This window comes from Ambystoma mexicanum, chromosome 8, assembly GCF_040938575.1.
Source record: "Ambystoma mexicanum isolate Mex_15411 chromosome 8, UKY_AmexF1_1, whole genome shotgun sequence".
NCBI classification, from domain to species: Eukaryota; Metazoa; Chordata; class Amphibia; order Caudata; family Ambystomatidae; genus Ambystoma; species Ambystoma mexicanum.
In genome coordinates, this window is record NC_090929.1 from 1,638,131,908 (window position 1) to 1,638,157,392 (window position 25,485).

The 25,485-nt window shown below is 47.9% G+C and overlaps 1 protein-coding gene across 1 annotated transcript in view; it reads left to right on the forward strand.

The window, feature by feature from the left end:
• Positions 1-25,485, forward strand: part of FAM204A (family with sequence similarity 204 member A) — a 550,935-nt gene that overhangs the window by 477,151 nt on the left and 48,299 nt on the right. The window contains exon 6 of the mRNA XM_069611905.1: positions 20,203-20,309. Within this exon, the coding sequence (XP_069468006.1) occupies positions 20,203-20,309 (107 nt within the window). The remainder of the gene's footprint in view (positions 1-20,202; positions 20,310-25,485) is intronic.

The window sequence follows — 25,485 nt, forward strand, 5'->3', positions numbered from 1 at the left end:
AGTCTATTTCTTTCTGCAGCTTGAAGGGATTTTCAATGGCTGTTACCCAAGTTAGTTTTGAAATGTGTTCCTTCCATACTGGTGTGCACGTTTCTTCTATCCATTGCAATTTCTCTGGTGCCACACCCCTCAGTGCTTCAGCCTTACACATTACTTCTTCGTCCTTCCATTTGTTGTCTGAAAAAAGTGTCCCTTGTATTATAAAAAATGGTTCTTCCAGACACACCACTCCTACTGTCTTTGGATAGCAAGTTTTCTCGTTCTGCAGCATCCTAAAAGTAACTTCATGTGCCTGGAAGATGTTCTTAATTCTGCACAACGTGAGATGAAGGAGACATTGGGCATCTACAATAGGCAACTCTTTGGGTAACAATACTTTGGGCGTGCCTGAAACATGGGGAATGAGGGAGCAGACATAACAGCTTTCATTTGTTGTTTGTGAAGCTGCTGCACTCATGTCCGCATAACATTTATTTGTCTGGTGGGGGTGTCGCGGGTCTTCCATTTTTATCTAGTCCTAACCCATAATACTCATCATACTTCCACCTTCCCGTCTCCCTTTTTCGTCTGTTATTTTTGTTCCTAATGTACTTCCCAGCTTCATGGGCGATGGACAAAGTGGGCCCCCCTTTCTCCTTCCCGCCCCCCTTTGCCCAATCATCATATAATATTTCATGTGTTGCTGTCATTCTTTCATTTTCTTCCTTCATGTTATCTGACAGTGTGTTTTTGGCTATGGGGGCAGGCTGGCTGGTGGGGTGTTATACAACCAGGATATGGCGGAGGGGTTTCGGTCATTTAAACTGCGGGCATTGTAATTAGATATTTTTGGCGGAGACACTGTGTTGTTTTGCATTTCTCCCTGTAGCCCTTCATTTTTCGAGATGACAGCATTGGATGGTGTGGTGTAATATCCCCATACAAGTTTAGTTCCGTCCCATACCAAAAAATCACCTTCTTTAGTATTTACACTTGCTGTTGCATTGGTCACATTAGTGCTGTTAATCCCTCCCCCCTCGTTCATCTCGATAGAGATGAACACTATGAACCAATATGTAACCAGGCCAAACATTATTGTGAAAAACAATGTAATGCACACAGACAATCCACACTCATACGAATATCTGCATCTCTCAGCTAACAATTCTCTATATCTAATAAATCTACCCGTTGCAGGCTGCCCGTTAGATGCCATGGTAGCTCCTGTTTGAGATATTAAAGTGCATTAAGTGCATGAATGTAAACATTTTGTTGGCACTAGCAGTGCCAATATATACTGAAAGGGAATGGAAGCGGGTAGGGCAGTAGGGTTGGGGATGCACAGACAAAGGGAGTCGACGCTACGTACTTTTATCACATCATTATTTACATATAAGTTCATAACATTTTTTTTTTTTTAAAATACCCTTAAATGTAATTATACTTGTCAGAAACTTTCTCAATCTGGTGCATTTCTGTCACACACAAGTTCATATTCACACATTCTTTTCATTTGCATTGTTTGCTGTTGTCTGTGCCCCCTCATCCACCTCTTCCTGCACACTATTATATGCTCTTTGTACATCCGTCAAATGTATCCAATACTTGAGGCCCTTTACTTTTACAGCCGTAGGGGTGCAAAACACCACTTCGTATGGGCCATGGAACCGTGGTGCATTCCACCGGCGCACAAAGCTCCGGACATAAATGAATTCACCCGGTATCAGTTGTACCTGGGCTTCAGGCTCCGTAACTGACCCTGTTGTGTTCCCCTCTTCTCTCGTGAACGGTGGTGAAAGCTGTTTTGATATTGCGTGCGCTGCCCTTGTTAATTTTTTCAAGTAGTCCGTGAACTCATCTCCCAATATCGCAGCGCTTCTCTGTGCATCTGAGTGTTCGGGCAGTGGGGAGTGTGCTGTGTGCATTCGTCTCCCGGTCACAATTTCGTGCGGGGACAAATCGTGGTCCTTGCTTGGCTGATTTCTCAGCTCAAACAGTGCAAGGGGTAAACAGTAAATCCAGTTCTTTTTTAATGAAAAGCATAGTTTCAATAATCTTCCTTTTAACAGGCCGTTCATCTTTTCTACCACGCCATTACTTTGAGGATGATAAATAGAGCACAACTTATGCTTTATTCCCAATAGCGTCATTACTTCCTTGAAGAGTTCGTTTACAAAGTGAGTGCCGTTGTCTGAGCGAATCACGTCACAAATTCCCCAGCGCGGAAATACTTCTCTCACTAGGAATTTCGCAGCGCTTTTAGCATCAGGTCGTGCACATGGCCCTGCTTCCACCCATCTTGAAAATGGGCACACAACCACAATCATGTAACGTGCCCCATTACACCTCTCTCCCATGTCCGCATAGTCAATATGTAGCTCTCTGAATGGCCCAATCGGTTTTGGAATTGTTCCTCTTAGTGTACGTAATGTCATTCCTGAACTGTATATCTGGCATGTTGTGCACTCCAATGTCAATCTAGATAAGTGCTCCTGAAGACTGGGCACGAACCACTCTTCCTGTATCTTTGCTGCAATGTGTTGTTTCGTGTTGTGTGCTGGGAAGTGTAGTTGTTGAAACGCTATTTCTAATAATTTTATTGGCATTACCACTTTTCCTGAATTATTTTGTAGCCACAGTAAGTCCGTTGCTGATTGGCTGCACCCTCGTTTCACCCACATCGCCTTTTCATCTGCACTTGCTCCTTCCTGTAACTCTAGTATTTGTGATATAGGCATCGCATTGTACCCTTCTGGAAGCTCCTCGTTTGTCTTCTGCTGTAGCATGTACTCACCTGCTTCACATTTCTCAAAGTATGAGGCTTCTTTGGCAGCCGCGTCCGCTGCCGCGTTTCCCAAAGACACAACGTCTGTGTTGGACGTATGTGCTTGGCACTTCACTATTGCTACCATGGTGGGATCTCGTAGGGCTTCAATTAACTCCTTCAATAATTCTGCATGTTGCACTGGAGTCCCATCTGCTCGTCGAAACCCCCTCCGTCCCCATCTTGCCAGACCTCCATGTACTGTTGTCGTCATATAAGCTGAATCCGTGTAAATTGTCACCATGCACCCTTTGGCTGCGTGCAATGCTTCTATTAGGGCGATGAGTTCTGCTGCTTGTGCTGAGAAATGTGATGGAAGGCGGTACTGCACTAGTGTCTCATACTCACCGTCTTCTAATCTCACCACTGCCATACCCACATGTTTTTCTCCTGTGTCCACGTCAATTGATTCTGATCCGTCTAGGGCATTCTCGCACACCACTGTGTCCTCCCCTCTTTCTCCTGTGTAAGTTGCACAATCGTGTTCCTGCATGTCCTCTAGTGTGCATGCTTCTGTAATGAACGTTGTCACTGTCCTGCATCGTACCACATGGATATTGGCGCTGGACAATATTATTTCATAGGCGGTTGCCCGCTGTGTGGTCAGTGTACTCTTTGACCTTTCCAATATTGCAAATAATGAATGCTCCACAAACAATGTCACAGGGCATCCCATTACTATTGTGGCACTTTTCTCAATTGCGAACGCGGCTGCAGCGAGCGATTGCTCGCACGCGAAGTGTCTTTGCATCACGGCATCCAAAGTCCCACTATAGTAAGCCAACGGTTTGTGTCCTAGGGACGTCTTTTGTGTCAGCACAGCTGTCATGAGTGTCCCCTTGCAGTGTGAGAACAGGTAAAATTTGCGCCCATAATCAGGATTTGCGAGCACGGGAGCGCTTGAAATCAACTCTTTTAATGATTTGAAGGAGGTGCTCATTTCTTCTGACCATTCTATTTTCTTGTTCTCCTGTTGGGCCTCCTTGAGCGCTTGCAGTAAGGGTCTGGTGTATGCTGCATAATCTAATATCCATGCTCGGCAATAGTTGCACATTCCCAAGAATTTCTGCATCTCCTTCACTGTTGTGGGTTCTCTTACTGATCTTATTGCTTCTACCCTGTCGGGGATTATTCTTTTTCCATCTTTTGATATTAGCTGTCCCAAGTATAGAACTTCTGTCAGACAATATTGTAGCTTTTGTTTGTCTACTTTGTACCCCTTATTGGCCAACAGGGTCAGGAGTGTTATTGAATCTTTTCTGCATGTTTCTTCATCCTGTGCACAGACCAGTAAATCGTCTACGAACTGAATGATTGTGCTTTCAACTGATAGGTTTCCTAAGTCTTCATGTAGTATGCGGTTGAATATGCTCGGGCTCTCACAGTATCCCTGTGGTAATCTACAATGTTCATATCTCTTCCCCCTTAGTGTAAATGCTGTCAGGTATCTGCTCTCTTCGGCCAAGGGGATGGAGAAAAATGCGTTTTTCAAATCGACCACCGTGAAATGTGATGCCGTTTTTGGGATGCTGCATAATATTGATGCAGGGTTCGGGACCAGAGGGAACTCTTTCTGTATTACATCATTTAGGGGGCGAAAATCCAGGATCATCCTCCAAGACCCTCCCATTGCTTTTTTAATTGGGTAAATGCATGTGTTACATGGGGAGTTTGAAGGCACTATTATCCCTTGTGCTAGTAGTGCATTTATTGTCTCTTTTATCCCTTCTTCAGCTTCACAGGACAATGGATATTGTTTCACTCGGGGTAGAATCGCTCCTTGTTTGAGCTTTATTATCACTGGTTGCACTCCATGCAATAACCCTACGTCATGGGGGCCTGTTGTCCACAAATTATTTGGTACTAGCCTCATATCATCATCGAAGAATGACGGTGGTGCTCCCACCACTGCCATCAGCTGGACAGGGATTTCTCTAGCCTGAATTAAAATGTCACAGGGCATTGCTATTTCCATTACTATTTCACCATCCCCTTCTGAATCTGAAAAGAGATCCTCATCAGTTAAGTCTCTCAGGGCAATATTGGCATTGGTACACAGTACTGTACGCCACTCACACCCTTCTATATCCATTCCAATCACCGAGATCCTTTTCGCAGATACCTGTACAGCGTGCAAGTCTAATGATACCACTGATCCTGGTGCTATGTCAGGGTGCACTATTGGGCGGAAGAGGAACTCCGCTGGTATTCTCCAATCCATTCTTTTGAGCTCAGGAACTATGAGGGCCAGCGTCTTTAGTCCTTCAATAAACATTCTCTCGTCCACTGGCAAACCACGTATTTCTGGTGCGGTTGTGTGAGCCTGTACTACCAGCATTACACGTAATGGGCATATTCCTGGTGTTGAACACACTATACCTCTCTCAGTGAATGATATCGTCATATTGAGTTTGCTAAGAAGATCCCTTCCTAGTAAATTTATTGGCGAATGTTCATAATACAGTAAGGGTGTTTTTACAGTTTTACCCCCTACCGTTACATCCAATGCTTCTGTATAAGGAACTTCGATTACAGCCCCAGAGAACCCCTGCGTCTCTAACTTCCGGTTAGATAACGGGAACCGGCCCTCCCTAATACATGATTTCTCCGCTCCCGAATCCACCATGAATATGAACTGCTTGTCTCCTATCTGCGCCCCTACCAATGGTTCCTCTGCTGCATCGTAGGTGGTAGATAGAACTGGACACGCAAGTGTTCTCTGTGGGCTGTCCTATGCGGGCTGTCTCATTGACCCCCCTTGGTTGAACACGCTCACTGAAACCACTGACACGCCATTATAGGGTGCTGGGGCTCCGTTGGCTGTTGTCGCGAAAGGGTTGCCTGGCGTGTAGTGCATGGTGTCATTGTTTTGTGGGTGATTCTGTGTTCTGCATTGATGTCCCTGTTGTTGCTCATTGTACCCCTGCCCTGCGTTTCTTTGTTGTTGTCCCATTGGGAGACCATATCCAGAAATCCGCTGTTTGGTCTGCTTCTGCACTCCCTAGAGTAATGTCCCCACCTCCCGCAGTTCCAACAACTCCCTTGCGCGCCTCTGGGACCCTGCCATCCATTTCCTCCCATTCCCCCGTATCCTTGTCCCCCTCCTCTTCGGCCCCTGTACCCACCTCGTCCCCCTCAGGGGGCCCACTCTTGCCACTGCGGACCTCCGCCCTGCTCCTGCTCGTTCCACTGCCGCTGTCCTGCTCCTGCCCAATTAGTTGCCATCCTTCCTTGTATTGCTACCAGCCCCTCCTCTTCCTCATCTCCCTCCTTGCTGTGTGGGAGCGCGGCTACTGCTGCTGCGACCTTCACCAACTTTGTTTGCACTAGTTTCGCTTCGTCTGCCAATCTTTTCTGCGCCACCTCCTTCTCCCTTTCTTTTATTCGCTTACAGTGGTGCACTATTATGCTCTGAATTTCAGGCCATCCTTTCGCCTCAATACCTGCTATCTTGTCGAGCGCCTTTTGCACCTCTTTTGGGAGCCCCTTCTTTATAATGAAGTAAAATAACGATGTCGATTGATACCAGGGCGTGCCCCTTTCTGCCCTCCACATCTCTTGGACCCGAAAAATGTAGTCCATAGCATCTTCCCCGTCATTCATTGTACACTGCATTACTGACTGTAAGTCTGGGGTATCTGCAAATGTTTCCCGCAAAGCATCCCACACCCTTGCACGCACTGTGTTAAAGGAGGCCCCATCATGGCGATCGCAGTCTAATGTTACTCCCGGGAAACCAGCCTTGACCCATACTCTGTCGGCCTGATCCCCCACTGCTGATACTGTCATGCCGCGACAGGGTTGGCGGAAGTGGAATCGCTGGCGGTTCTGTCCGCCGTAGCATTCCGCTCCTCGTCTTCCGTTTTCCGCTCTAGTCGTTGTACGCGTCCGTGACCCGGAAGTATAAAAATCCTCACTTCCGGGTCGCATACGCGTTGCAACGTTTCCGGGTTTCCTCCTGTGTTGCTGCCGCTCCATCTCCCGGTGATATTCTTGACTTTCTGCATTTAGTTTCGCTGTTTTCCACTCAGCTGTTTTCCACCCTGCCCAGTGCTTGGTCTCGTCCTTGTCTAGCCTTTATCTCCTTATTTTCCTTTTCCTTCCTTTTCTCCTTGCTCATTTTTTCCCCTTTTTTCAAATTGAATCTACCGGTTGCCAGACCCCTGCCTGCCTACCGGACTGCCTGTGATTATCCCCGGTATCTACTTGATTCTACCTGTTGCCAGACCTTTTGCCTGCCTACTGGACTGCCTGTGATTATCCTTAGTATCTCATTGAACTTACCTGTTGCCAGACCTTTTGCCTGCCTACTGGACTGCCTGTGATTATCCCCTGAGTCCGTTGGATCTACCTTATTCCAGATTCGGTGCCTGCTCATCGGATTGCACTCTCTTCAGCTAACTCATCTTCTGGGATCCTCCACCTGCAATACTACGTTTAGGGTTTTTTTGTGCCTTCCGGCTTTTTTCCCCCTGTGAGGCGTTCTCGGTAGGATAACCCCCGTTGCCCCTATCTTAGTGGCACGGTGGCATCCTATCGAGGGCGTCCTTATCTTCACAAGAAAAAAGAGAAGCCTCCACGACATAAGGACGGAAGGATTAAGCAGAAAGAGGAAGGTGAGGAGTTGGGGGAAGGGGGAGAACTTGTCATCTCATCAGAAGAAGAAGACATAACCGACAATCGTGACAGATACAAGCAAGCTCTTCACATCCCCTATTGCTAGGGGTACCCCGGCAGTGTGTTTCTCAAAGGCGTATATCCACTTGCTCGCCCCTCCGGATAACGGGGGCAATAACTTTAGTAAGTTGGCCTTATCCATCTGAGCCCAGGGTATGTAATTCAGCCTCCCTCCTCCCCTATGTATTAGCGGGAGCTGCAACTTTCCCTTCGTTGTCGTATCTGTACCCGTCTTCACTCCTGATTTTCCTAATGATGCCATTTTCCCCACTCGGTTCCTTAATCGCCCCATCCACTCATCATCCAGTGTCCTCATTGAGCAGGCACCATCCAACCCTTCACTTCCCCCTCCCATTGCCATACTCAACCTGTCGCTTTCTTCCAAATCATCCATTATATCACATAGTAGCTCCTCCCTGTCTCTTGTAGGCCTCTCTTCATTGTCAGTACATCCCTCTCTTGCCTCTAGTTCAATTATTCAGGTTGGTTCTTCCTGGATTCTGAACAGTATCTCGCCTTTTTTCCACCCTTCTTCAAATGTTCTACCCTCGCTCTGTGCTCTAGACGCGTGCTCTGATCTGGCTGTATTAAGTACGGTCCGCTCACATATGCTTTTTATCCTCGAGAGCTTGTCTTTCGCTATGGAGAGCCTTGATTCTAGATCGTCTGTTAGTTTTTCTATGTCCACCCTTGGTGTACTCACCTGAGCTCGCTCCCTATGACTCTCGTATGGAGGGAGTGCTGTTGGCCCTTGCGTTGTGATAGTTGTCTGTGGGGGCACATAAGTCGGGTCACTGTATCCCTCTGCGGGCACTGGCTTGTTTAGTATTGGGTACAACCTGGTTACTTCTATCGGAGGCTCTTCCTCTGGCAATACCTTATCATCTTTTTGTATCATTAACGGATTGTCAGTGATAGATGGTAGATCAGGATCTAATTCCCTTACCTTAGGCGGCGGTATTTCTTCAAACAGTCTCCAGAGGTCTAATATTTCTCTCCTATTATGCAGCTGCTTCCCCTTGTATTTCAAACAAATGCATGTGGCTACCATATCTAGGACACTCTTGTCAAATGAACCCCCTTCGGGCCATATCTGAGGCAACCCCTCCCCTTTCAACTCTGTGATCCATTGGTCATGGTATTTCTTAATCCGTTCCGCGTACCCAGGTAGGTTCTTGCAAATATGTGATAAGGGTGTTTCTGCCCCCATACCTTGCGCCTACCTGGTACTTATGTACCTCTATGTATCTCGATATCTCAATATAAACTTATCACCATGTAAGTTCGCGTATTTTATGTCTTACTGAATCGTGGGGGCCTTCGTGTTCCTCCCTCCGCCTGCACACCATGAGATTGGCTGCGCCCAGCCTCTATTCTATTCTCTTTGGGGGGCATGTACAAGAGCAAACCATCAGTAATCTCAACAATGTTAACCCAAAAATCAGAAAGGTACACACTCACTTCACCTTATTACTCTTGTCTTTATAATGCTTTGTCTGGTCACACTTACCATGACCACTCTATACATTTCTGACCATTTTTACACAACCATTACACCAAATTATCTCCTGACACATACGATGTGCACACACCCCTCTGTAACACTCTATTCACAGTTCAATTTGCCCTCCCTTTCCTCCCTGGCCGGCTGTCCCTGTCCTTCTTATTCAGATATCTGTATATATATGTATATAGGTTTGATCTTCAATTTTTAGAGTAAAACTCTCTGTCTCTTTACTTTATCTCTTTGGTTTTGTACTGACCCCCTTTTATTTTTCCCGTAGCCATAAAGAAAAGAATAGAAAGAATAGCAGTCACTAATATATTCTCCGTGTCTCCCTTTGCCAGACACTTTTATCTTATTTTCCACTTCTTCATATATTCCCAGTACTAGTCAAGATAGCACTATGCGGCGCCGCCTTCCACCCCCTCTCGGAGCTAGGTTCCCGTTACTTTTATCTCTTAATCACCTCTTAATCCTAATGGCCATATGCAAAGAAAAAGCAAAGAAAGTTTAAGATTGTCTTTAGTAGACCCAACGTGCCTCTTTTTACCCCGCCTCGTTCCCTGTCTTAAATTTCCTCCTCTACTCCCTTTATGGTCGCTCGCACTCAATACTCACGTGCCCGTCTTGAACCGAGAGTCTCCGAAAACTGGGTCCGTCCAGGCAGTGTTGCCGTACGCTCAATAGTCAGCCCCGGCTCCGGCGAGCAGTACTCAAAGGGGATTTTTCAAACGGGATCCCGTACCCTCTCTTTGTTGAGTGCGCACTTCTGAGCGTACCGGTCGCCGTTGGCGGGCAGCCTCCCGGAGCCGGCGCACCGTGCGTATCCCTTTTCGACCAGAGATTTTCGTGCCAAAAGGGGACGGTAGGGATATGTTGGGAAAAAATAATAATCACGCTTTCGGGGTCACCACTGAAGGCAAGCGTCCCCAACCAGCATGATCCTCCCCGCAATGAGAGACAGTGATAGACTCTCCCAGAGTGGGAATAAGGCCAAGACAAAGTGCAGGTGATGCGTAATGGGAGTTTATCAATCAGAATAGGGCATGCAAAGAACTCTGTAAACTCCGAGAGCGCTCTGCCTGACAATAGCAAAGACAGGCTTATATATTTACAAAAAATGTCATCAAAAACCTACACACTATAGGGGGCACAAGTTCAATGGGATTGGGTGGCGACGACTAGCTATATGTGCTGCTGTGATGTGGTTGGTCTTGGCTGGAGGACGTCACTGGTCAACCTCGTGGGTTGGGCTGGGTCTGGCGGGTCAGCTGGGTCCATCCGGGCAGTGTTGTTGTGCCACTGTGGCCAGTGTCGGAGATGAATGTCTTTTCCTGACTTCTTTGCCCTAGGCCATGCACACTGCAGTCATTCAGTCATTTGCAATATTATTCTTTTTAGTAAATCTCCCAATAGGTTGTACTACAGGTTAATGCAACACAGGAGGAATGCACCTTGAGAGGGGTTTGATGGCGATTCATCAGTACATGGTTACCAGTGTCCTGTTGACCGGGTACCATAGGTCGTGGGGCTGGGTCTCAGGGCATGGGACAGACGGTACATGTCCTCCTGTCTTGTTTGAAGTCGTTATGAATGTGTTGCTGTAATGTTGCCATAATATTGGGTGTCCTAATTTTACAGGGGCCATTAACCTAAGGTGATCCGGTGGGTTGTGGGGTGTAAGGGCGCCTCTGGAGTTGTGTATTCAGGCGGAGGTTTACTGCTGGGCTGTAAATAATGCAGGTGGCGGGTCGTGGCCTTGGGTGCTGCAGAGGGAGCTACAAATCTTTGAAGCGGCTGCAGCCTAGTTGGGGGAGGTGGAGATGTGCGGCGCGGGCCTCTGCTCTTTCGTCTGGCAGGCTTCTCAGGGAGGGAGGGGGAATGGCCTTGCACATATTCACAAAGGTATCTTCCTCATGTGTTGCCGATTTTAGGTGAAAGCATCATAAACATTCGAATACTATACAATATTCATTGAATCATTCCAAAGCTTACATTTTAACTTTGCTAAATGCCTCTCAAATATAGCCAGTCCGAGCACATAATTTGTACACTATGTTTTAACAACTACAACATTTTAGTATATGCATATACATTTACAGTAAGTGAGGTAGTAGTGAGGTTGGTGGAGCACATAGAAAACGACTCGCCACCGTACGTGACGGTAGTGGCACATAAGGGGCTTGGACATACACACATGAAGGGTGCATTCTCGCACGTCCTTCACACGAGCCCTCAGTATGGTTGCATTTGTCTTTCTTTGCACTCTAGCAGCATTAGTTTGGTTATGGCGCGGGACCGTGGGGTGTAAACCTTTCAATGATACGCATAGCAAATAACCCCCCGGGACGCTTCTACTATTTGTACATAACTGCAGTGGTGTGGGTGCTTCATTGCTAATGCCATGTGAACATGCATTCTGTCATATCTATACGCTTTACAGCTTTTCTAATCAAAGAGGTTTGCGGAGAAAATACGCCCATCGCAGGTAGTTTTGGCATTAGTATTTGGGAACTTTTGCTTTTATCCGAGGGCCATTTTACAGTTCTTTTTCCACCCAGGCTCTACTGGCCGGGTCATGTTGGGAGCAGTGATACACTGCGGAAGGTGAAATGTTACAGTGTTGGTATCTTACACTAGCTCATGTCCGTCTTGTTCGTGGGAACGGGCTCACAGCGGATCTGCCAGGGAGCTGTGGCCACAGGGATAATTGAAACTCTCCAAAGGTGGGGGCCGCGCTGCAGTGCGCTGAGCTCACACCATCTTTATTAGACAAAATGGTTCCTGAGGCCTAGCTAAATTCGATATGTTTGGGCAATGTCTTCAGCAGGTGAGCCATCCACCACCTGGGCCCTGGTGGTAAGGAGGGGACGCCCGATGAGCCATGGCCCTCACCGGGGGAGGAGGATGTAGGCAAGGGGGGTCTTTTTGGACCAATCCTCCCCTACAGTGGACAGAGAAGGGGGGTGGGGCCAGGAGGCGGAAGGTACTGGACAAGAGAAGGGTGCGTCCTCGGATCACCCCCCAACATAGGATGCAGAGGGGAAGCCTGCAATGGCATAGGGGGTACCTCACTGCAGTGTAAAGAAAAAAAAAAAAAGGGTAGAATGGCCAGTTACACCTGGACTGCCTGTCACAAGGAGGAACTACTGTAAATAGTGTGGATTTGGATTTGTGGAAGAATTTACTGTTTTGGTTACGCATGCATAGATCTTTAGGGCTGTGTTTAAAATGTGAATTGTTGATTATGCTTAGTAATGTGAAAGGATTAAACGTGGCCGCCTAATACTTCCAAAGTAAGAAGCCTGTATGACTGGGACTGCCTCCCTGCGAAGCCCAAAAGTGGAACACATAGGTTGCTCAATTGAGTTTACACCTGTATATGGTCATTTGTGAGACTAACTACCTGGATGAGAATTAATTCCATGTATCTCCATAGTATTAGTTGGTTCACGGATAAAAACGTCAAGTCGCGCGCTACTAGCCAGGCCTAAAAATTTATTTGCCCACCTCAAATCTCCACATACACACAGCACACATTTCCTACAGCACACCATTTCTTACTCGCTCAGAGCCAATTATCACTAGCAAATGGCTTGTGGCGAATGAACATTTTAAGGTCTGGTTAGTTGGAATGTAGATTCTTTATGTATGATGCAATGCATAATAAGAACTAGTTGCTAGGGGAGACTTGGGTTTCTTGTGCCTTTACTGATATATATATATACATTTATCTCCTTACTAATTTCACTGATCACTCGGTGAGAGTTGAGCCTCACTCACAGAATTGCCTCTTCATAAGTGAAGGTCCTGCTGATGCTGCCTGGGAACTGGAATATTATTTATATATCTATATATATTTCTGAGGCTTGTGGAATCTGCTTAGATCACATGCTGTGCATAGGCCGACATCTAGTGGAAGCTGCGGAGTATTACAGTTTATTTTTCGAAGTCGAAAAATGGGCGTCGACACAGGGCGTGCCAGTAATACTATCCCTAGTGTGACGTCCCCTGTACCCATGATCCCTCACGCGTCTAGGATCCCCAGATTGTTTTTTTCCGCCATTCTGGTCGGAAGCACTTCATCGGAGTTCCCTGGCTTTGCCATAGTTTCACTCTAAACTAATTCTAATTTGCCCCGTTTGGCCAACCTTTCGTCGATCAACATCTCGACGCCGAACCGGGGAGGAGATCAACGTCGAATACCCGACGGATTGGGCCTTGAGGCTTCCGCCTCGGCTCGGGCCTGGGCCGCTGGCCTCGGCCCTACAAGTAGGGAGAGTGGGGGTGGTACACTTCCACACTCGACACCTTATTACCTACACACACTTGCCCGCTGCCCACAGGCGCGTATGGAGGGTACGCCCTTTCAGTTTTGCCCCAAGTGTAATAAGAAATACCCTTGGGTAGATAAGCACGCTACGTGCAACCTTTGCCTACCCAGAGACCACCCCGAGACGGGTTGCAGGGCCTGTAGCAGGTTTAAGGCAAAAACTCTTAAGGACCGCTCCACCAAGCGTTGGGCCCACCACGCCAAGCTAGCAGCTATGGAGGCGGAGGGTACCTTCAGCGACGGCAGCGACGCCGAACTTTCGGACGGCGAGGGCACCAAGGCGTGGAAGGACAGCCGAACGCACGTCCCCGGCCTCGGAAGGTCGTCCGTCCCGGCGACTATGGGGAAGTCCCCCGGCGACAAAAGCGTTACACATACACACGCTAAACACAAAAAATCCACCCGAGATTCGACGTCGTCGAAACCTCGGAAAGAGGCACAGAAGGAGCGGTCCGAAAGGACGTCCTCTGGGCGGTCCCGGTCGAGGTCGCCGCACGACGTCAGGCAAGCCTCCACACTTGCACAGAGTGCCTCGACCATTAATATCCCGGAAGATCAATCGTCCGAAGACGAACACGACTTCCACCCCCAGCCTGCACCCCAGGAAAAGGGTACATCACTTGGGAGTAAAGAGGGGCCAGTTTCGAAGGCTAGTTCGAAAGACAGGGATTCCACCTCCGATCCTCGACGCCAGGCGTCGAAAGATAAGGGAAAGGGGAAACACACTTCCACCCACGGGGAAGGGGGTAAACAGCAAAGGAAACAACCCTTGCAGTCCTCCACTACAAAAGAACTGACCAAGTCTTCTCAGGGCCAATCCATAGAAAGTCCCAGCAAGGTCACCCCAAGCTCAAAACTCTGGTCATGCGAGGACATTGACAGAGTAATGTCAAGGATGTCTTCCTTGGCGAATTTTTTCGAAAGACACCCTGAACAACTCCTAGCTTTAAACCCTCAGGAAGATTCTCCCTCAGGGTCTAGGGACCCTATCCCCTCAAATAAAAGACCCCGGGTCGAGACACCATTTAGGCCTTTAGACCCCATCGAGGTCCAACCCTATTCTTACCTCTTCCCTACAGACCAAGGAAACTCTTCCCTTATAGAAGGTCAGGAAATTGACACGCCAGAAGATCCTGCAGGATCAGATTATTACGGCGAAGACGAAGACGAGGATGAGCCAGAAAATAGCCCAGATATTTTCAGAATGGACTCACCAGTCGAAAGGGAAGCCCCAGTGTCTGACTCCCCAATAGATAATCAGCCCCTCCTGAATGAACTGCTCTTTCGGGCAGCTAACCACTTCCACATAGACACACAAGGTGTCCAGGAAGAAAGGGACTTTGCGGAAGAACTAATAGGGGAAAGGAAGCCAGTAGCCCAGACCATTCCCATCCTAAAATCTGTTCAACGCAGAATAGCACCATCCCTTGTCAACCCAAACCTGACAAGACCTGTAAATCCGAGAGTGGAGAAGCTGTTTAAAGCAGCCCAGTCGGACCCCCTATATATTAGAGGTCAACTTAAGCCAGACTCTCTAGTAGTAACCAACACCCGCAAAAGAGCTGGTACACCATTATCTTCCTCTGAGGCTCCCCCCGACAAAGAAAGTAAAAAACTTTATGGTTTTGGCAGGAAAGTAGCTTCCACGGCAGCCTACCAAGCCAGAATCGCGAATTCCACCACACTGTTGGCTAGCTACAACTGTCACCAGTGGGAAGAAGTGGCAGCACTAATAGACTCTGCTCCCGAACCCCTTAAAAGCCAGCTAGCTCGCATTTGTGCGGAAGGAAGGAACGTGTCAGGCTGCACTGTAAAAGCAACTCTGGACGCCGCTGACAATGCGGGTAGACTTATAGCAGAGGGGACTGTCATCAAAAGGCATGCTTGGTTGAGGCAGTCGGGATTCAAAGCAGAAACACAAGCTGCGCTCTTAGACAAACCAGTGGAAAGTGATCTCCTGTTTGGGAAGGCAGTCGAGGACGCTCTAAAAAACGCTAAGGAAGAATTCGACACCCTCAAATCCCTTGGCCAGTTAACTACCAAACCACCTAACCAAAGAGGGAATGGCAATTTTCGTCGCCCCCGCGGCCAAAATTCCAATAGAGGAAATAGCTACTCCCACACCCAGGGTACACAGTGGAACACCAGCTCACAACAGTCTACCCAGGCGTATGGTAGGGGTAGTAAAAGAGGACGGGGTAGAGGCAGAGGCAGCCCCAGTAAAGGAGGAGGCACGCCTCCACCAAAGCAGTGACGCTCAGTTCAGGGTCCCTTCCCATGCAACCCCAGTAGGGGGACGAATATCAAGTTTCACCCAGGCATGGGAAGGGATAACATCCGACAGATGGGTGCTGTCAACAGTATCCAATGGGTACTGCATAGAACTACTGCAACGTCCCCTAAACCATCCTCCAAGACAAAAAGTCCACTCTTTACAACATCAGAAGATCCTCCTCGAGGAGATCGCCATTCTGCTAGAAAAGGACGCGATAGAACTCGTCCCGGGACACCAGGTAAACAAGGGTATCTATTCAACTTACTTCCTTGCGCCAAAGAAAGATTTAACAATGCGCCCAGTTTTAGACTTACGGCCTGCCAACAAGTATGTCAAGCCCCAAAAATTCCGTATGACCACACTACAAGAGGTAATCCCACTCCTAAAAAAGGGGGATTACATGGCAACCTTGGATATGAAAGATGCCTATTTTCATATTTCCATGCTCCCGGCGCACAGAAAATACTTGCGCTTCAAGGTGGACAGTCGCCACTACCAATTCAAGGTACTGCCCTTCGGGATAGCTTCTGCACCAAGGGTATTCACCAAGGTACTGGCGGTGGCAGCTGCACACCTACGCAGGGAGGCAATCCCAGTGTACCCTTATCTGGACGACTGGCTCATAACGGGGGAAACCCCAGGAATCTGCAGGTCAAACATTCAGAGGACCATCGACCTCCTCCACGAATTAGGCTTCTCCATCAACGAGAAAAAGTCAAGTCTGGTGCCAAGCACCTCAAAACAGTTTCTAGGAGCTATCCTAGATACTCAGAAAGGATTGACCTTCCCTTCGGAAGAAAGAATTCGGAACATACTTCTGCAAATTCCGCATTATCAGTCAGGTCAACAGATAACAGTACGCAAAGCTATGCGGTTACTCGGCATGATGGCGTCATGCATTTACCTGGTCCCCCACGCGCGTCTGCGCATGCGTCCCATGCAGGAATGGTTGGCGAAACAGTGGTCTCAGGCAAGTGGTCAGTGGGACGATCTAGTGGTCGTTTCGCCAACACTCGTACAGAACCTACACTGGTGGACAAGAGAGAATCTCGCAAAGGGGAAACCCTTTTACGATCCCGAAGTACAGGCAGTGGTGACTACAGATGCATGCCTGACGGGGTGGGGAGCTCACCATCTCCACCACACAGCTCAGGGTCTCTGGTCTCACTCAGTAGCCAAGAACCACATCAATCTGCTAGAGCTTCTGGCAGTATTCCGAGCGCTGCAGGCGTTCGAGCCCCATCTACTAAACTTGTCGGTGCAGATCAGGACGGACAGCACGACAGCCATGTTCTATCTGAACAAGCAAGGAGGGACTCGTTCGCCAAATCTGTCCAAGCTTGCCCAGAAAATATGGATATGGGCACTCAGACGGAACATCTTCCTGTCATCGCAACATGTTCCAGGGGAGCTCAATTCCCTAGCGGATGCTCTAAGCAGAGACTCCCTCCCAGAAGAACACGAGTGGGTCCTTCACAAAGACGTAGTAGAAGATCTCTTCTCTCAGTGGGGTTTCCCCACTATAGACCTATTCGCCACAAGCGAAAACAAACAATGCCCAGGATTTGCATCCAGGTTCCCACAACCGGACTCCCAGGGGAATGCCCTGTGGATAAACTGGTCAGGGATGTTTGCGTACGCTTTCCCACCAACTCCCCTCATCAGGAAGGTGGTGTACAAGATGAACAAGGAATCGATGACGCTCATCCTAGTTGCTCCCATGTGGGCGAGACAACCATGGTTTCCACACCTACGCAGGATGGCGGTATGCGAGCCCATCAGACTCCCAGCCTGGTACAACCTTCTGTCCCAGCAACAAGGTCAAACAGTGCATCAGGAACCCAACTCTATGAACCTAGCAGCATGGCTCCTGAAGTCATAGAGTTTGGACATCTCAAATTACCACAGAGGTGTATGGACATTCTAAAAGAGTCTAGGAAACCAAATACAAGGCACTGTTACTTTGACAAGTGGAAAAGATTCGTTATCTGGTGCCAGAGTAAACAAATCAACCCGGTTGATTGCACTCCTTCCAACGTTGTAACATACATGCTCCACCTGCTGGATGCAGGGTTGGTTTTTAACTCTCTGAAAGTACACCTGGCAGCCCTCTCAGCCTACCTCACATCCCATAACAAGGTTTCGTGGTGGAAAGTACCAGTGGTTAAAGCCTTCATGGAAGGAGTAAAGAGACTTCACCCTCCTATCTCGAACCCACCGCCAGGATGGGATCTCAATGTGGTGCTATCTAAGCTCATGGGGCCCCCCTTCAAACCCATGCATAAAAGTAGTCTCAAACACCTGACTTATAAAACGGCCTTCTTAGTAGCCATTACCTCCATAAGAAGGGTCAGTGAAATTCAGGCTCTGTCAGTGCAAGATCCTTTCTTTACTATCCACAAGGACAAACTGGTTTTACGCACACACCCTAGATTCTCACCAAAATTCATATCCAAGTTCCATGTAAACCAGTCCATCGAGCTTCCGGCTTTCTTCCAAAACCCACAGAGCTCAGCTGAGGTGAAACTACACACCCTAGATGTGCGTAGGGCGGTCTTATACTATGTAAATAAAACCAGACCGCTAAGGAAAACAGATCAACTGTTTGTCTCCGTAGCTACAGGCAGAGAGGGGGATCGCGTCTCTAAGGGCGCTATCTCAAAGTGGATTATCAACTGTATACAGCTGTGTTACTCTCTTTCTGAAAAAACTCTGCCTTTTACGCCAAGGGCCCACTCTACCAGAGGCATTGGGGCCACTCTGGCTTTCATTGCAAATGTTCCCCTTGACACCATTTGCAAAGCAGCTACTTGGAGCTCTATTCACACTTTTACTCAGCATTACTGCATTGACACTCATTCCAAGGCAGATACACAAGTGGGACAAGCGGTTCTAAGACACCTGTTTGCTCATGACCCTTCTCACATCCCACCTCCTTCTTCTGGTACTGCTCGCTAATCTATGCACAGCATGTGATCTAAGCAGATTCCACAAGCCTCAGAAGGGATACATTACTCACCGTAATCGTATTTCTGATGCTTGTATCTGCTTAGATTCACATGCGACCCACCCTTCCTCCCCTCCGAGAGAAGGCGCATGGTTGCTTGTAGTCTTACCTTTCTGTCTATCTGCTTGGACTATCTGTACTCACGCTACTCCTCATGCTACCTCATGTCAGGAAAAACACAATCTGGGGATCCTAGACGCGTGAGGGATCATGGGTACAGGGGACGTCACACTAGGGATAGTATTACTGGCACGCCCTGTGTCGACGCCCATTTTTCGACTTCGAAAAATAAACTGTAATACTCCGCAGCTTCCACTAGATGTCGGCCTATGCACAGCATGTGAATCTAAGCAGATACAAGCATCAGAAATACGATTACGGTGAGTAATGTATCCCATATATCTATATATATCTATATATATATATATCTATATATCTATATATATATCTCTGTACAGTAGGTCTGCTTCACATGCTTGGCTCAAGGGTCTGTTCAGATTTTTTTTGTACAGTAGGTCTGTTTAACATGCTTGGCTGGGAGGGTCTGTTTAGTTTTTTTTGTACAGTAGGTCTGTTTAACATGCTTGGCTGGGAGGGTCTGTACAGTTTTTTTTGTACAGTAGGTCAGTTTCACATGCTTGGCTGGAGGGTCTGTTCAGTTTTTTTTGTACAGTAAGTCAGTTTCACATGCTTGGCTGGAGGATCTGTTCAGTTTTTTCTGTACAGTAGGTCTGTTTCACATGCTTGGTTGGAGGGTCTGTTCAGTTTTTTCTGTACAGTAGGTCTGTTTCACATGCTTGGCTGGAGGATCTGTTCAGTTTTTTTTGTACAGTAGGTCTGTTTAACATGCTTGGCTGGGAGGGTCTGTTTAGTTTTTTTTGTACAGTAGGTCAGTTTCACATGCTTGGCTGGGGGGGGTCTGTTCAGTTTTTTCTGTACAGTAGGTCTGTTTCACATGCTTGGTTGGAGGGTCTGTTCAGTTATTATTTTTTTTAAGCACTCATTGATTCTGAAGGTTTCTACAAACTTCTGTGATGCATTTCATTTGTTTTTTTTCACAGTTGAGATTTTCAGATTATTTTACAGGTTCAACTTCTCATATCGCTATACTCGATTGTTATGAAATAATAAACCGTGCTCAATTCGTAAGACTGCTCCTTCATGCTGAAGGATTCATGCAAGCTGAAGCATCAGTCAAAGGGCTGAATCAAACTCTTATCACACTCTATCATATCATGTGAAATAAGAAACGGCCACGAAGAATGTGTCTGTCACTTGACGCGCTTGGTTAGACACACCTGCATGATAATAGCTAGGCTCCTAATATTTTTTGATGGTGATTGATGAGTTGTGTCATTCATCAGTAGCTAGTTATCATGATTTGAGCGGAAAGAGCTACAGGTGAGCGACACCTATAATGACCTGCAAAATGTGGAAGTTGCAAGCTAAGTGAGATGCTATTTTCATTCTATGTCGCAAAGAATCTGCAGAATCCTTTTTTCGGATTACAATTTCGACACCCTGATGTCTGTTCCACCTTGCCACTTTTTCTTATGCAAGTTATGCATACCTTTTATGAGATAAGCTAATCTTCTGTTTCCAGATGGGTGTGAAAATCACCAAAGCTGTTGCCTGTCGGAATTTTGTTATAAAGAAGCAAGAGGACCTGGCCTCTCAAGAAGCTCGGAAGAAGAAAAAGCTGGCCTGGGGGTGAGTTTACCTGCATATCAATTGCTTGTTTAATTTGAACCATTATTCTTTAGTAAAAGCCTACATGTTCTGCTGGTTGTGGAGCTGAACAAGATGAAAGTAGGAAATTGTCAATGTTTAGGGGAAACGCTTGAGCTTTAAGTAGGCTTTTGTCCAGTTCAGTATGTGGCAGAGGTCTGATGAATGTTCAACAATCTCGCATGTGCTCAGTGAGCACATGCGAGATTGTTGAACATTCATCAGCTCAGGTTTCTGAGTCCTCCAGCTCTCATAGATCCAGACGTTCCAGTCTACTCTGCATCGTTTATAATTTTGAGAATCCATTACGCAAATGCTCAATCTGGTTTCATTCAGTACATACAGTGTTTAAAGTTCCACATTAGCGTATGCATGCCAGTAATCTTTAGCTGGATACTTAACAATAGGCCCAGTCATTAACCGTTTCAAAGGGATGTTGTTTCTTTTGATTAATCCTAAAGATATTACTAGGTGCAGTCTCTTTTTTTTGTTTTGTTTGTACCACCAATTAGTTGAGTCAGTGAAGACATTGTCATATATCATGTAAAGTCTTGGCATGCCCACACACCATGTCCTGATCGGTCATTTGGGACTTTGTCCATCTTGTAATATTCAGCCAACTATCATAGGATCAGATTATAATCACATGGCAACTTTGGTCGCCCAAATTCTGTTTTAAATAAAAATAGGCTATATATTACCCTAAAACAATCTTACGAGTGGTATAATGTAAGAGAATTAAAATGAAAAAGCAACTCTAATGTTTATTCTGCAAGTGCCTTGTCCGTGTTTCCCTTTAATCCATTAGTGCCAAGTGACGGAATGCCTAAAAGAGATCTTGCTGTTCTGACCCATCGAGGTATTATTCAGTTCAAAGGCCATGGCTAGTGGACCCCCACAAAACCTACTGGGGCAACATGTCACGGGGTGCAGGTGTCCCAATGAGAAGGTTCTCAGTCTTACTGACATTATGACCGAGATCATTGGTGGCGCACCACTCCTGAATCGCGAATAGACAGTCAGGAATGCGAGAGAGGAGAGGAGGCTGAGGGGAGCCTGAAGGAGAGCGGAGTATCATCCGTATAACACTGAAAGTTAGGGGAGAAGGTAGAGATAAGGTGGGCCAAAGGGCCCAAGTAGACCTTGAAGCGCCAGGATGAGAGGTTACAGCCCTGGGGAACACCAGATGAGGGGAGAGTGGTGGTGGAGAGAAAGGACACAAGTTGGACCTCGGAGGGTCAACCAGGCCAGGGCCCAGGTTCTCAAGGAGACGATCGATAAGGATGGCATGATTGACCGCGTCAAAAGCAGAGGAAAGCTCAAGAAGGATGAGGACAGATAGAAAACTAGAATCACGATTAGTGATCAGATCTTCACAGGCGTTCAGGAGAGCAGTTTCCGTGCGTCTGACTGCTCTGAAGCCAAACTGATGGTCATGGAGACAACCAACAGATTCAGTGTGGAGAGTAAGGCCATCTTTTCTAGGAGTTTGCCCAGTAAGGAGTGACAGAGATTTTGCAGTAGTTTTCCGGACAGGAAGGATTGGCCGAAGGCTTTTTCTAGAGGGGGTGCACAAGAGAGTGCTTGAGGGGGGAGGCGAAAGTTCCAGGGCCAAAAGAGTGTTTGCAGAAATTGGCCAAGGCTGGATCAAGGGTGTGAATGTGGTCCTTGATGATTCTGGAGGAGCAGAGGAGGACCTAATTGGACCACACATTCGTAGATTGAACTTGTCTGGAAACATGGTCAGGAGTGGTCAGAGAGGACGAGGAGCATTGAGGAGGAGAGGGAGAGGTGGCCAGAGGGGGGGACAGAGAAGAAGAGGGAGGGGAAGAGGAGAGAGACGACAGGATCTCCTGAGTTTTATTGTTGAAGTCAGAAGCCAGAGCCGTGCAGAGGGACTGGGAGGGAACAGGAGAGGTGGAGATTGCAGAAGGTTTGGCCAGTTCCTTGCAAATTGTAAAGAGTTTGGCTGTGTCGTTAGAGGCAGCAGAGACGCAGGCTTGAATGTGGGCTCTCTTCTTGGACAGAGAGTCTGTATTGCCTTTGGAGTAGGCAGCAGGCCAGTTTGTCAGAGGATGCGCCCGATGCCCTCCACTTCCTCTCAGCCACCCTACACTTGCGCTTCAGGATGGTGAGATAGGAGCCATACCAAGAGTTGCATTTGGAGGTAGGCTTCAGGCGGATTCTCATGACAGGGGAAAGGACATCCAGAGTGTTGGAGATAGAAAGATGCAGGTTAGAGAAGGCTGTGTCAGAGTGTGAGTCATCCACAGGTGTGGGAGGAGCAGAGAAAGTAGCGGCAAAGGCATCCACTGACACATGCTTCATGGGCCAGATGACCGAGAAGGTAGTTGGCAGTCTTCGGGTGGGCTTCGCCTGGGGAACAGAGAGCTTCAGGTGAGAGGAAAGCAGAAAGTGGTCAGTCCAAGAGAGAGGAGTGGTCAGAGGGTTCGAGAGGGGGATGAGAACATCCAAGGTGTGCCCGGCAGAGTGTGTCGGACCAGGGGGTAGAATGGAAAGAGAGAGTGTGTCGCAGAGGTTGAGGAAGAGCCCCGAGGAGGGATTAGAAGCATCCAGATTGATGTTGAGGTCTCTGAGAAGGAGAAGTTGAGAGGTAGAGGCAAGGAGAGAAGAGGAGAGGTCAGCGTACTCTGAGAGGAAGAGGGCGACCTGGCCAGGTGGCCTGTAGATGGTGGCCACAGTTGGAGAGAGCCCAGGGGCGATAGAGAGCCTGAAGAACAGGCATTCAAAGGAGGAGTAGGCCTGCGTAGGAATGACAGAGGGAGGGACCCACTCCGTAAAGATAAGCGGTACTCCTCCTCCGGGGCAGTTGGTTCTGGGTTCAGAGAGAATATTGTAGCTGTCAGGAAGACAGTGTCAAAACTTGTGACCAAGCTGGCCGTAAACCACGTCTCGGTGAGAACGAGGACATCCAGGTCAACTTCTTCAAGGATGTAGCAAGTGTCAGAGGAGTGTTTGACAGCAGAGCGAGAGTTGAGAGTAGCGACTTGGAGCAGGGTGCCACATTTGAAAGACGACCGTGGAGGAGTACAGGCTTGAGGTACGCCCTGCGGAGGTGGTAGAGGGGCCCCAGAGTGGGCAGATGAGGTAGTAGATGGCAAGGTAGCCAGAGAGGATGAGGAGGGTGCCAGTGAGGTGGCGGCAGAAGGTGGTGGCACAGCAGCCAGAGAGGTGCTGGTAGGAGTAGCAGAAGAAGAAAGGAAGTTAATAAGATGCAGGAGACACCTATCAAAAAGGAGGACATTGGGCTGAGGGCCCTGGACCAAGATGGTGCCATTCAGATAGACATTAATGATGGTCTTGGAGGAGTTGAAGGACCTCCCACCAAGTGCCACCATTAATGGGAGAGGAGGAGAAAGGAGAGGGAACGACAGAGGATGTCGGTAAGAGTCTGTCTGGAGGAAGCACTGATGTAGGTATCTGTGATAGGGAGTGCTGGGTTGGAGAGCAGGATGTCCCTCTTCAACTTCTTCCTTCCTGACTTAGTGAGGATAGGATCGCAGATGGAGTAGCAGTTAGAGAAGATGGGGAGACGGAGAACACCATAGAGGGTGCAAGGAAGAAGTAGGAGGAGGGAGCGAAGGAGAGAGAGAGAGGAAGAGCAGCACAGTCCGTGCTGCACAGCGCAGGATGCACATTGGTGTGGGCCGGGGGTCACATAGAAGGGAACACCCAGAAGGGGCAGGCAGGTAAACACCAATAGTGCAAATGGTACACCCGATGGGGTGGGGTCCTAGAGAATGGAAGAGAACCTAAAAAAGACACAGATGAACAGTACAGCAGTAACCACAGTAAGGGGGGTGTGGGGTCCTGGAGAGAGGGAGAGAGCATTAAAGAAACGGATCACAGTAACCACAGTTAAGGGGGGGTCCTAGAGAGAGGGAGGGGGGCCTAAAACAACACAAGATCACAGTGCAATAGTATTTGCAAATGATGGACCTAGAGAAAGACAGAGAACACAAAGTACAGCTAACCACTGAAAGGGGAGAGCCTAGGATTGCACAGGGAGTACGTTATGTCGGGCTGTTAGGTGGGAGTGCGTGCAAAGGCCGTGAAGTTTAGTAGAGAGCAGTAGTGGCTGCTCCCCCTCTCCGCACCTTTCTTACGTTTCACACTGGAGGTCGACGGTTGCACTGCACTATCTCACTCTGTGCTGCGCGCGCCCCTTCGCCCCCTAATACTTGCGTCGCACAACACCAGGGCCTTGTACTGCGAGGACTTTGTCGCAGCAAGTCCGATCCTCGGTTCTTAAAGAACTGGATGCATGTACATAGGTGTACATAGGTGCAACATATTACATGTCGACTAGCAGCATCTTCTGCGTTGAACAACACCACAGCCTTACCCTGCGATGGCTTTTCTGCACAGGGTCCAATGTAGAGTGGCCACAGACGAAGGCCATGGCTAGTGGGAGCGGAAGAAATCTATTGGGGTGACCTTTAAAGGAAAAACAGCCAATGGCCGGGGCCAATGGTCCTGCGCAGAGGCCATGGCAAGTGAGTTAGAAAGAAAGTTAGTGTTTTAAAGTATCCAGTGGGCACTGCCAAAGGCCGTGCTCACTGCCCAGTGGCCAAGGCCCTGGCTAGTGGGCCTAAAAGATGTATATTGGCCACGGCCACATAGTGAGTCCAAAAGAAACATATTGGGGAACATGTGCAGTGGTAGGAAATCGGGTGGGAAACATCACATTACAAAGCTGTGCCTCATGTTACGTGGGGCGTAAGCAATTAATGAAGGCAAGTCAGGTGGGAAACATCACATTACAAAGCTGCGTCTCTTATTTCCGGGGGCTTGAGCAATTAATGACCGCAAGTCAGGAAGGAGCACACATTACAAAGTTGTGCCTCATGTTTCAGGGGCTTTAGGCAATTAATGAAGGCAAGTCAGATGGGAAACATCACATTACAAAGCTGCGCCTCATGTTTCAGGGGGCTTAAGCAATTAATGAAGGCAAGTCAGGTAGGAGCATCACATTACAAAGCTGTGCCTCATGTTACGGGGGCTTAAGCAATTAATGAAGGCAAGTCAGGTAGGAGCATCACATTACAAAGCTGCGCCTCATGTTACGGGGGCTTAAGCAATTAATGAAGGCAAGTCAGGTAGGGGCATCACATTAGAAAGCTGTGCCTCATGTTTC